This window comes from Zingiber officinale, chromosome 7B (assembly GCF_018446385.1).
Source record: "Zingiber officinale cultivar Zhangliang chromosome 7B, Zo_v1.1, whole genome shotgun sequence".
Lineage (NCBI taxonomy): Eukaryota > Viridiplantae > Streptophyta > Magnoliopsida > Zingiberales > Zingiberaceae > Zingiber > Zingiber officinale.
Genome location: NC_055999.1, coordinates 118,934,439 through 118,948,065, shown reverse-complemented (window position 1 = coordinate 118,948,065; position 13,627 = coordinate 118,934,439). Strand labels below are relative to the sequence as shown.

General features: G+C 31.7%; 1 protein-coding gene across 1 annotated transcript; it reads right to left on the bottom strand.

The window, feature by feature from the left end:
- Positions 1-4,568: 4,568 nt before the first annotated feature.
- On the bottom strand, positions 4,569-7,136 carry LOC122007244 (calmodulin-1-like). The gene is made up of 2 exons (XM_042563069.1): positions 6,887-7,136; positions 4,569-5,107 (listed from the first exon to the last, which is right to left on the bottom strand). The coding sequence occupies exons 1-2, from the start codon at positions 6,960-6,962 to the stop codon at positions 4,734-4,736; spliced, it is 450 nt and encodes a 149-aa protein (XP_042419003.1). The 5' UTR covers positions 6,963-7,136; the 3' UTR covers positions 4,569-4,733.
- Positions 7,137-13,627: the final 6,491 nt, after the last annotated feature.

Sequence of the window (13,627 nt, the reverse complement as noted above, 5' to 3'; positions counted from 1 at the left end):
GAGCGTCATTTAGTTGATTCTTAATTGATTCCTCCTTAAATTATTTGCTTTTTATTTAAATCTGGATATTCCTTTCAATTTTGTCTTACGTTTCTAATCATCAAAACTCGAGTAATTGACGATAGAGCCGCACCATCTTTATATTTTTTTAAAAATTCGGTGACTTCCAACTATACCACCCAACTACATACATACATTTCTATGTATACTATATATATCAATTTAATCAATATTACTTAAATTTAATTTAAATTATTTTTTAAAATAAAATAATTGTTAAAGATCACTATAATAATTTTAAGAAAATTTTCACTACATTAAATATTATATCAAATTTTTTTTTTACCATTTAAATATTTTTTTTACGAAATTGATATATACTTTTTTTATATATAAAAATATTATATCTATAATATTTGAAATCAAATTGAATAAATTTTACCATGTCACACTATCCTCTCTCACAATAACCCGCCGTCCTCACCGACCTACTCTCGTCAATGGGCGAAGATGGAATGGAGCAAAAAAAAAAAAAGAGAAGTCGGGCTATTTTAGAGTAGGGTCGGATGACTCACTTGGAAGATATTTGAAACGTCAAAATATTTTTGGCATCAATTAGTTGGTTCTTCATTGATTCCCCTTTCAATTATTTGTTTTTTTATTTAAATCTGGATATTGAGCTCTTCCACCGAATTAATCACGATGGAAGTGACCGTTTAGATCCAAAAATTTTACATCTACCAAGATAAATCAAGTAGCAGTCACAGAACCCATCCAAACAGCTAGTATTGTCTGATGGTCCTACATCATAATCCCGGGCTTGAAATCCTTTTCAATTTTGTGTTATGTTTCTAATCATCAAAACTCGAGTAAACGACGTAATTGAGCCTTAGCCGATACCAACTTGATTACACCCATGAAGGAAAACTTATATTTTATCACAAATACTTTAGGCATCCTCTTATATAATAGAATGGTTAAAAATATAGCAGTATTATAGTACCATTATATTTTTAAATTTTGTCTGAGTCCCCTCCTCTTGTTGAAAGAATGGTTAAAAATATAACACCTTTATATTTTTTTAAAAATTTGTCTGAGTCCGGGTTTGAACCGGAACCTCTAGCACGTGATACTAGTGTGACTTCCAACTACACCACCCAGACTACATATAAGCACTTCTATGTATACTATATATATTAATTTAATCAATATTACTTAAATTTAATTTAATTTTTTTTAAAATAAAATGGTTGTTAAAAATCACTATAATGATTTTAAAAGAATTTTCACTACATTAAAATGATTCAGTTTAAATATTTTTTTTACCAAATTGATATATAATTTGTTTATGTATAAAAATATTATATCTATAATATTTGAAATCAAATTGAATAAATTTTACCATGTCGCACTACCCTCTCTCGCAATAACACGTCGTCCTCATTCACATACTATTGTCAGTGGGCGAAGATGGAATGGAGCAAAAAAGAAGAGAAGTCGGGCCATTTTTGAGTAGGACTGGATGATCGACTTGGGAGATATTTGAAACGTCAAATTATTCTTGGCGTCATTTAATTGATTCTTCATTGATTCCCCTTTCAATTATTTGTTTTTTTTTATTTAAATCTGGATATTCAACTCTTCCATCGGATTAATCACAATGGAAGTGACTGTTTCGAATCAAAATTTTTACATCTACCCAGATAAATCAAATAGCGGTCACGTAACGCATCCAAACAGCTAGTATTGTCTGATGGAAGGAAAACTTATATTTTATCACAAATACTTTAGGCACCTTAATAGAATGGTTAAAAATATAGGAGTATTATAGCACCATTATATTTTTAAATTTTGACTGAGTCCCCTTCTCTTGCTGAAAGAATGGTTAAAAATATAGTACCTTTATATTTTAAAAAAAAATTGCCTGAATCCGGATTTGAACCGAAACATACTAATGTGACTTCCAACTACACCACCCAGACTACATAATGACAATTCTATGTATACTATATATATGTCAATTTAATCAATATTATTTAAATTTGATTTAAATTATTTTTTAAAATAAAATGGTTGTTAAAAATCACTATAATAATTTTAAGAGAATTTTCACTACATTAAAATGATCCAATTAAATTTTTTTTTTACCAAATTGATATATAAATTTTTTTTATATCTTTAATATTTGAAATCAAATTAAATAAATTTTAACATGTCGCACTAGTCTCTCTCGCAACAACCCATCATCCTTACGGTGACAAACGATAAATACGCTCGTCCCGGTGTCTCCGATAATATGAGATAAATCACGGGCGGTTACTAATCTTTGGAATAATAACTAGCACATAAGAAAAACATTTATCTTGACTTTATCAATATTCAAACTCCAAATATCATGATGACAACACCTAACCACTAAATCGTCTCGAAGGAATATGCTCTCGTCGGTGAGCAAAGATGGAATGAGGCAGAAAAGAAGAGAAGGCGAGTTTTTTTGTAGTACAAGTTTGATGACCGACTTGAGACATATTGAAAACATAAAATTATTCCTAAACTTCTTAAACGTCATCGCATCATTTAATACAAAAATATAAATAACTCCGAGAGTAACTGGCTAGTCCCAATGGTGGTTAGAATAAATTTAAAAGTATGCATGACGCAAGCATCCCAGGGTTGTCTTTCCACTGGTGAAAATTAATCTGTCATGCACAGTGATTAGAAATCGATCCGTGGGTGCTTAGTTGGTTGGTTGGTTGGTTAACCGTGGAAGAGCTTTGTCGTTGCATCGTTGCTCGGAGGCATTTGACTGCCTTATCTTTAAATCTACTATCAAGCTCTTCAACTTAAAAATATATTGCAATACTAAATACATCAAACCAATACTAATGTTCAATTATGATTTAGTCATTTTATTGACAAAAACTACTTATAACAAAATTTTAACGAGTAGGTATTTCAAATTAACATCATCACCCAATATTATCGAAGCTCAAATAATCACAACTAATATAATTTTAGGATTGTTCAATTTTATATCAAAGTTGTACAATTTCAAAACCTATAACAATAATCCAACCAATAAACAATATTAACATGATATATGAGTTGAAATCGAAATAGTCCCCTCGGATAGGTCTAGTGGTTAGTACAAGAGGTGTTGCCACCATGAGGTCTGGGGTTCGAATCTCAGCAAAGTCGAGGTAAATACCTCCCTTATGTGCTAGTCATTATTTCAAAGGTTAATAGCCGCCTGTGATTTACCTCCTCCGTGTTGACCCTGTGACAAATTGACGGAGGTGCTGGGGAGCTAAATCGAGCAAACAAAATTTCTAATAATCGATGGCTTGAAAATCCCAAACTAAGGATTTGGAATAAGTTTAAAACTCATCATAAATGAAGTAAAATTGATCTGGGTACTTAAAGGTCGACGATAGTCACAGTCAAGTTTGGTGGAAATTCTTGCTAGAATTCAAATAAACTCACAATCCACTAGAAAATCACCGACGAAATATAGCACCTTTATAGCACCCTAACCCAAGGGAATGGTTAAAATATAGCACCTTTATATTTTTAAACTTGGTCTGAATCCAGATTCAAATCGGAACCTCTTTAGTGTGTGAGGCTAATGTGACTTCCAACTACATCACTCAAACTACATACAACACTTCTATATATATATATATATATATATATATACCGATCAGGGAATCTTCTGATCGGTCCAGAGATCGATCAGGAAGGCATGTCCGCAGCGGTCCGCACGGCTTTGTCCACAGAATTGCTATGCTGTGGACAAAGCCGTGCGGACCGCTGCGGACATGCCTTCCTGATCGGTCACCAGTCCGATCAGGGAACCTCCTGATCGGTCTTTGGACCGATCAGGGACTCCTGATCATTTTCTAATCGGTCTACAGACCGATCAGGAGGTTCCCTGATCGGACTGGTGACCGATCAGGAAGGCATGTCCGCAGCGGTGCACTACTTTGTCCGCAGCATAACAATTCTATATATATATATAATCAATACTACTTAAATTTAATTTAAATTATTTAAAAAATAAAATCATAATAAAATCGTTGTTAAAAGTCACTATAATAATTTAAGGGAATTTTCACTACATTAAAATTATATTGATCCAGTTTAAATATTTTTTACCAAATTGATATATAATTTTTTTATATAACAATATTATATTTATAATATTTTAAATCAAATTGAACTAATTTAAGCACATCGCAACAACTACATCAAACGGTATAATTTTGATTAGAGAAGAAAAGATAAGTTACTAAATTAAAGGACTAAAATACATAAATATCCTTTGCCACTAGGGGCACGCCGGCAAGGTGTGGTGGCAAAAGGGGCTACATTTCAGGATTAGTTGGCTCGTAAAATCCAGATACATAATATAAAAAAAATGAAATACAAAAGTCCAGACAATCTGGAAACAGATATATGTATAGTCCCAATAAAAGATATTAAAATTAACAAAAAAAATGATATAATACATTTAAACGAGAAAGATGTATTCAACAGATCGATTGCTTCATATCGTAGATGCAAAATACTTGATAAAATACATTTATAGAAGCAAAAAAGGTTTAATTTGAGTGAGCACCATCCATCCACACGAGGGAGTAAAACAATTGTATAGTTTCACAACTACAACTATTAAAAATAGGCAATTGACATTTCATAACTAAATTTCCTCACTTTTCTGTTATTCTGTTGCCTCACTTGGCCATCATGACCTTAACAAATTCCTCATAGTTAATCTGGCCATCACCGTCAACATCAGCTTCGCGAATCATTTCGTCCACCTCCTCGTCTGTGAGTTTCTCTCCCAGGTTAGTCATCACATGACGGAGTTCAGCTGCTGAGATGAAGCCATTCTGGTCTTTGTCAAACACACGGAATGCTTCCTTCAGTTCTTCCTCTGAATCAGTATCCTTCATCTTGCGAGCCATCAGATTAAGAAACTCTGGGAAATCAATCGTGCCATTGCCGTCTGCATCAACCTCGTTTATCATGTCCTGCAGTTCGGCTTCGGTAGGGTTCTGACCCAAAGAACGCATCACAGTCCCGAGTTCCTTAGTTGTGATGCTACCTGTTTGGAAATCATGAAATTTCACAAAGAATATTGGACAATTAGAATCAAGTATATCATGTTTTTAGGTCTTGATGAATTAGAATGTATCATTTTCGAGCATTTGAAAATTATGAAAACAGAATCTATCAACAGATTTTTCCTATCAGTTCCAACGAAAACAAACTCACCATTTTGAGTAGAATACTCAGATGTTTAGTTGAAAGTAACTAGGTAATACATGAATTTAGCATAAACAAATAAGTTGACCAATGATCCATTTTATCTGGAGCATCAAAAACATAGTAAATAAATGATATTCCTAAACGACATGGTGTGCTGCAATTGAAGAAACAAAGATACATCTTCAAATAAACAGTTTATGCACTGACAAACAAAACCATAAATTCTTGACTACTTTCATCGACACTGTCAGACTGTCTATTTAGTTCCATCCTAGTTTTTTTTTCCCTATGAAAAGGAAACAGTGGACTAAGCCTGCGGTAATATATTAACTAGAGATCAGTGTACAGGGAGCCTTAATTATAAAAGGTATAGCTAAGAAAAACGCAAAGGAAAGTAAGAACAAGATTCCACCCTCATTAGATCAGATCATGTATTCATGGGAGAGTATCCATCACAACTATGTTTTTTTCATAACAAGATATTTGCTAGTTGCCATGACTCAATATTCAGTTATTCACTTGCAAAAATTGCACAAAGTAAGGTGCCTTGTTGTTATACATTCTTTTCAACTCATATACCTAGAAACTGGATATAACATGGAAAAGAAAATGAGATATGTTGCAGAACCTTAGATGTGTAGCCTGCACTGCAAAATCAATTGGCTTTCATGTGTTAAAATCCTCACACTAACATGGTATTATCCTTACCATCCTAAATGCATCTCTCTTTTCAGCTCTTTCAAATGTAGGGTGGTCTAGGAATGGAAATTTTGGGGCTCGCTAAGTATCTTTCCCATATCTATCTGATATGCAAACCACCTCACTGGGCAGAATCCACTTGAATTCAATCCCCAACATTTTTCTTAATTTTCCAACTAAATTACATCGTTGCTATTTCCTGATTCATCAATCATGTTTTGGTAGTTGTTAAGTTTGATTGGTAACCAGTTCTGTAATTTAAGTGAGTGGACAACCCTATAGATGAGTGATTTGGCTAGTCCAACATAACACATAATTGACTTTATTGAAATTATTGACACTAGCAAGATAGAAATAGAAGATCTCATTCTTCAAAACTATGTGCAGTTACCATATGAAGTATGAATTTGTGACCATTTATCCAAAAGCTTAAGCTAGGGAAAAGATTCCACATACTTTATTTTCTTAGCAATACTAATAAATGAATCACACATTTCTATCTCCACATATGAGCATGAAAACTATGAAAAAAGAAGTAATGGCGTAGATATGCACGGATCAACAATCCTAGTGACAAAGTGATCAAATGGTAATGAAGAGGGAAAAACAAAAAAACAAAAAAAAAAAAAATCATTCTTTACTTCGTATTATCATGTATCGTTCCAATTGGAAAATATTTGAGGAATGAACCAGGAATGGGAATAGAACTAAAATCTGAAAGCAACAGAATTAAATTCGAAATCATTTTCATAGAAGAAGTAGAGCAAGACAATGTTCCAAACAAACTCTTCCGCTAGTGGACAAATTATGCTATCTGGAGCCCACAAAAGTCATAGACACAACCAATCGAACACTAATGGTCGCAGATCTAGGCATCAAAGCGAAGAGAAATGCAATGGGTCAAAGAGGACCAGACCGTCGCCGTCCTTGTCGAACAAGCTGAACGCCTCCTTGAACTCAGCGATCTGGTCGTCGGTGAGCTTGTCCGCCATGCCGCCTACGCGATTGCTCGATCGATCACAGAATAGAGACGGAGGGAAGAGGGGGGTGAAGACGAAGGCGAGAGGACGAGGAAATGGAGAAGCGGATGGACCCGAGCGCTTTCTGCCGTCGACTTCGCTGCTTCGGGCTTCACGAGTTAATTGCGCGATTAATTACATAAATAGGCCATTAGTCCTTAATCATCGCCCTCATTTCGACTAAGTCTTTTTAGGCAATTACTTTTATCGTCTTTAAAAATTAAAAATTATAAAATAACTTGTTCCTATTAAAATATTTAAAATTTGAAATTTAAGTTCATTAAATATCTCATTTTTATGATTTTATTGCAAATTAAATATTGGTCCTTATTCTGTGACGCGGATGGGAGTAAAGGTTCTTATTCAAAATATAGTTTACATTAAAGATGGTTGGCTTACATTAAAGATGTTTGCCTTTGGTGTTTGATTTTATTTTTTAAAAATTATTTTTAGTTTTGGGATGAATTCAAAATTCGTCCTAAATTTGGGATGAATTTCTGGATTCGTCCCAAAAATTTAATTATTTAAAAAAATAGAACAAAATGGGACGCCTTAAATACGGACCTAGAGACCAGAGGTGATCACAGATCGGGTTGGTTCGGTTATTGGGGTAAAAAATTATTCGACCCTACTAGATCAGATAATGCAATATCAGGACTTACATCCGACCTTATATCCAGCTGTTCTTATGTATCAGATATCCGACGGGTTGTAATTAAGTTATTTGGATATCCGACCCTATATCAAATGAAATATAAAATATAAATATAAATACAACAAAAAAATAAAATATTTTAAAATGATAATAGACATTACTCATTATACGTTGTAGCAGCTAATCGGAAATATCTACTATAACATGTAGTAGCTTATCGGCAGTAGCTGCTACAACGTGTAGCAGTTTATTAATAGTAGTTGCTACAAGTAGGGGTGATCGCGGATCGGGTTGGTTCAGTTATTGAGATAAAAAACTATCCGGCCCTACTAGATCAGATAATGCAATATCAAGACCCTACATCCGACCCTATATCCGGCGGATTATTTTTTTTCGGTTCGATTCAGGTCGATATAAGCGGGTTGGTCGGTTTGACGGGTTGACTGCTCACCCCTACTAGAGACATTGGAATTTGATGAAACAAGTTTCTATGCGTTCGTATCATTGTCCTAATCGTAAATATATCCATAAAAATATTTTTGACCAAATATATTTATTTTTGGAATTTTTTAATCCCAATTTGACCTAATTTGGTGTTAAAAATTTGAATCACTGAAAATATTAATTAAAAATTATGGATGATGACATATTTACGGTCAACGATACAAACGCATATAAACTTATTTCATGAAATTCCGATGTCTCTAGGTCAAGATATAAGCCTTCGGTGTTTGATTTTATTTTTTAAAAATTATTTTCAGGTTTGGGACGAATCCAGGATTCGTCCCAAATATTAATTATTAAAAAAAAAAAACAAAATGGGACGCCTTAAATATGGACCTAGAGACATCGGAATTTGATGAAATAAGTTTCTATGTGTTTGTATTGTTGTCCTGATCGTAAATATATTCAAATAAATATTTTTGACCAAATATATTTATTTTTGAAATTTTTTAATCCCAATTTGACCTAATTTGGTGTTAAAAATTTGAATCACTGAAAATATTAATTAAAAATTATGGATGATGATATATTTATGATCAGGTCAATGATACGAACGCATAGAATCTTGTTTCATGAAATTCCGATGTCTCTAGGTCAAGATATAAGCCTTTAGTGTTTGATTTTATTTTTTAAAATTTATTTTCAGGTTTGGGACGAATCTCTGGATTCGTCACAAAAATTTAATTATTTTAAAAAAATTAGAACAAAATGGGACGCCTTAAATACGGACCTAGAGACATCGAAATTTGATAAACAAGTTTCTATGCGTTTGTATCATTGTCTTGATTGTAAATATATCCATAAAAATATTTTTGACCAAATATATTTATTTTTGGATTTTTTTTAATCCCAATTTGACCTAATTTGGTGTTAAAAATTTGAATCACTGAAAATATTAATTAAAAATTTTGGATGATGACATATTTACGATCAAGTCAACGATGCGAATGCATAGAAACTTATTTCATGAAATTTCGATGTCTTTAGGTCCATATTTAAGCTTTCAGACACTAATTTACAACCATTCGCTGCATAACACCTTTTTAGTTAGTAGGAACCTATATATGTTTTAAAAAATATCTACCAAGATATATCAGAATTTGATGAAACAAGTTTCTATGCATTCGTATCGTTGTCCTGATCATAAATATATCCATAAAAATATTTTTGACCAAATATATTTATTTTTGAAATTTTTTTAATCCCAATTTGACCTAATTTGGTGTTAAAAATTTGTATCACTGAAAATATTAATTAAAAATTATGGATGATGACATATTTACGATCAGGTCAATGATACGAACGCATAGAAACTTGTTTCATCAAATTCTGATGTCTCTAGGTCAAGATATAAGCCTTCGGTATTTGATTTTATTTTTTTTAAAATTATTTTCAGTTTTGGGACGAATCCAGGATTCGCCCCAAAATTTGGGGCGAATCCAGAAATTCGTCCAAAAAATTTAATTATTTTAAAAAATAGAACAAAATGGGACGCCTTAAATATGGACCTAGAGACATCGGAATTTGATAAATAAGTTTCTATGCGTTCGTATCATTGTCTTGATCATAAATATATCCATAAAAATATTTTTGACCAAATATATTTATTTTTAGAATTTTTTAATCCCAATTTGACCTAATTTGGTGTTAAAAATTTGAATCGTTGAAAATATTAATTAAAAATTATGGATGATGACATATTTACGATCAGCTCAACGATACGAACGCATAGAAACTTGTTTCATGAAATTTCGATGTCTCTAGGTCAAGATATAACCCTTCGGTGTTTGATTTTATTTTTTAAAAATTATTTTCAGTTTTGGGACGAATCCTGGATTCGTCCCAAATTTTGGGACGAATCCAGATATTCGTCCCAAATTTTGGGATGAATCCAGATATTCGTCCCAAAAATTTAATTATTTAAGAAAAAATAAAACAAAATGGGACGCCTTAAATATGGACCTAGAGATATCGGAATTTGATGAAACAAGTTTCTATGTGTTCGTATCATTGTCCTAATCATAAATATATCCATATAAATATTTTTGACCAAATATATTTATTTTTGGAATTTTTTAATCCCAATTTAACCTAATTTAGTGTTAAAAATTTGAATCACTGAAAATATTAATTAAAAATTATGGATGATGATATATTTATGATCAGGTCAATGATACGAATGCATAAAAACTTGTTTCATAAAATTCCGATGTCTCTACGTCAAGATATAAGCCTTCGGTGTTTGATTTTATTTTTTAAAATTTATTTTCAGTTTTGGGCCGAATACCTGGATTCGTCCCAAATTTTGGGACGAATCCATGGATTCGTCCCAAAAATTTAATTATTTTAAAAAATTAGAACAAAATGGGACGCCTTAAATAAGGACCTAGAGACATCGAAATTTGATGAAACAAGTTTCTATACGTTCGTATCATTGTCCTTATCGTAAATATATCCATAAAAATATTTTTGACCAAATATATTTATTTTTTGATTTTTTTTAATCCCAATTTGACCTAATTTGGTGTTAGAAATTTGAATCACTGAAAATATTAATTAAAAATTTTGGATGATGACATATTTACGATCAGGTCAATGATGCGAATGCATAGAAACTTGTTTCATGAAATTATGATGTCTTTAGGTCCATATTTAAGCTTTCAGATACTAATTTACAACCATTCGCTGCATAACAACATTTTAGTTAGTAGGAACCTATATATGTTTTAAAAAATATCTACCAAAATATATCAGAATTTGATGAAACAAGTTTCTATGTATTCGTATCATTGTCCTGATCGTAAATATATCCATAAAAATATTTTTGACCAAATATATTTATTTTTGGAATTTTTTAATCCCAATTTTACCTAATTTGGTGTTAAAAATTTGTATCACTGAAAATATTAATTAAAAATTATGGATGATGATATATTTACGATCAGGTCAGTGATACGAATGCATAGAAACTTGTTTCATGAAATTCTGATGTCTCTAGGTCAAGATATAAGCCTTCGGTGTTTGATTTTATTTTTTAAAAATTATTTTCAGTTTTGGGACGAATCCAGGATTCGTCCCAAATTTGGGACGAATTTCTGGATTCGTCCCAAATTTTGGGATGAATCACTGGATTCGTCCCAAAAATTTAATTATTTAAAAAAAATATAACAAAATGAGACGCCTTAAATACGGACCTAGAGACATCAGAATTTGATGAAACAAGTTTCTATGCGTTCGTATCATTGTCTTGATCGTAAATATATCCATAAAAATATTTTTGACCAAATATATTTATTTTTGGAATTTTTTAATCCTTATTTGACCTAATTTGGTGTTAAAAATTTGAATCACTTAAAATATTAATTAAAAATTATGGATGATGATATATTTACAATCAGGTTAACGATACGAACGTATAGAAACTTGTTTCATCAAATTTCGATGTTTCTATGTCAAGATATGAGCCTTCGGTATTAGATTTTATTTTTTAAATTTTTTTTTCAGTTTTGGGATGAATCGAGTGATTTGTCCCAAATTTTGGGACGAATCTAGAGATTCGTCCCAAAAATTTAATTATTTAAAAAAAAAAGAATAAAATGGGACGCCTTAAATACAAACCTAGAGACATAGGAATTTGATGAAACAAGTTTCTATCCGTTCGTATCATTGTCCTGATCATAAATATATCCATAAAAATATTTTTGACCAAATATATTTATTTTTGGAATTTTTTAATCCCAATTTGACCTAATTTGGTGTTGAAAATTTGAATCACTGAAAATATTAATTAAAAATTATGGATGATGATATATTTACGATCAGGTCAACGATATGAACGTATAGAAATTTTTTTTCATGAAATTTCGATGTCTCTAGGTTAAGATATAAGCTTTCGGTGTTTGATTTGTTGGTTGCTATTCGGAAAACCTAATGGTTCCACTGTACAAAAATTTTGTACAAAGGTCTGAACCTTTTCCTAGCTACCATGTGTTCTTTTAAATTAAACTTGGATCGCCTGCGGAACTTAACACGTTTGATCCAAAGTTTAATCTATTTGTTCTTTTAGGTTTTGACTTGGATCTCCTGCGGAACTTAACATGTTTGATCCAAATCACCTAGGTTATTAATTCCATTAAATATTAGTTTCCAAAATTGGCTCCCAGTACTGACGTGGCGAGGCACATGACCTTCTTGGATATGGGAACAACCACCACCGACTAGACAAAGTCTTTTAAGGAAAGTTAATATTTAATTTCCTTAAATAACTTTAGGTTAACCGAAAAGAACAATCAAACCACAAGGAAAAGAAAAAAAAAACAAAGAACACAACATCGAAAACAAATTCAAAATACTAGAATCGCATGCCTCTTGTATTTGGTATTATTTCCAAAAATAACTAGTATGATGCGGAAAGGAAAAATACTAGTTATACCTTTTAGAAAGACCTCTTGATCTTCTACCGTATTCCTCTTCTAACCTCGGACGTTGTGTGGGCAACGATCTTCCGAGATGAGAAACCACCAAAGCACCTTATTCTCCTTTCTTCAAGTTTCGGCCAAGCACAATGCTTTCAAAAGATGAAGATCTTTTTCCACCAACCAAGCTCCAAGGGATGCATGAAACAAGACTCCTTTCTCTCCTTTTCTCCAAGCTAGATCCGGCCACTTCTATGCCTCCAAGAGATGATGAAGTCTCGGCCACAAGAAGGAGAAGAGAGAAGGAGAAGGGGAACCTCTAGGGGTCGGCCACACCAAGGAAGAAAAGAAAGGAAGAAAAAGAATAGAGTCGTTCACCATGAAACCTCCTCTACCCCCTCTTTTATAATCCTTGGTCTTGGCAAATAAGAAAATTTAAATAAAAACTTTCTTAATTCTTTTGCCATGAAAAGGAAAATTTATTTAATTAAAAATAATTTTCTCTTCTCCAATTTATTTGGCCGGCAACCTCTTTCCCCAAAACAAGGAGAGTTTTAATTATAGCAAAAATTAAAACTTCCTAATTTGTTTCTAGAAATTTATAAAAAAATTTCCAATAATTTTAATCCCTTCATGATTGGTTAATAAAAAGAAATTTTATAAATTAAAATCTTTCTTTTAAACATATGGATAATTTCCAAAAAGGAAAGTTATCTCTAAAAATTAAAATCTCCTTTCAATCTACAAATAAGGAAAGATATTAAATCTTTTCTTAATCTTTTGTAGATACTAATAAAAGAGAATTTTTAATTTTTAAACTTTCTTTTAAATCATGAACATAATTAAAAGGAAAGTTTTTACCAAAATTAAAATCAACCTTTTAATCTACAAATAAGGAAAGAGATTTAGCTCTTCTCTTAATCTTTTGTAGAATCTTATAAAAGGAAAGATTTAAATTTTTAAACTCTCTTTTAAATCATGTTATCCACATAAGAAATTTTTTTTAAAAATAAAAATCCTTTTATTTTAATTTGGGCCGGCCACACCAAGCTTGAACCCAAGCT

Coding starts and splice junctions, on each gene's coding strand:
- LOC122007244 (XM_042563069.1), bottom strand. CDS start 6,962: ATGGCGGACAAGCTCACCGACGACCAGATCGCTGAGTTCAAGGAGGCG. Junction 5,108..6,886: donor GTTCGACAAGGACGGCGACG/GTCTGGTCCTCT, acceptor ATTTCCAAACAG/GTAGCATCACAACTAAGGAA.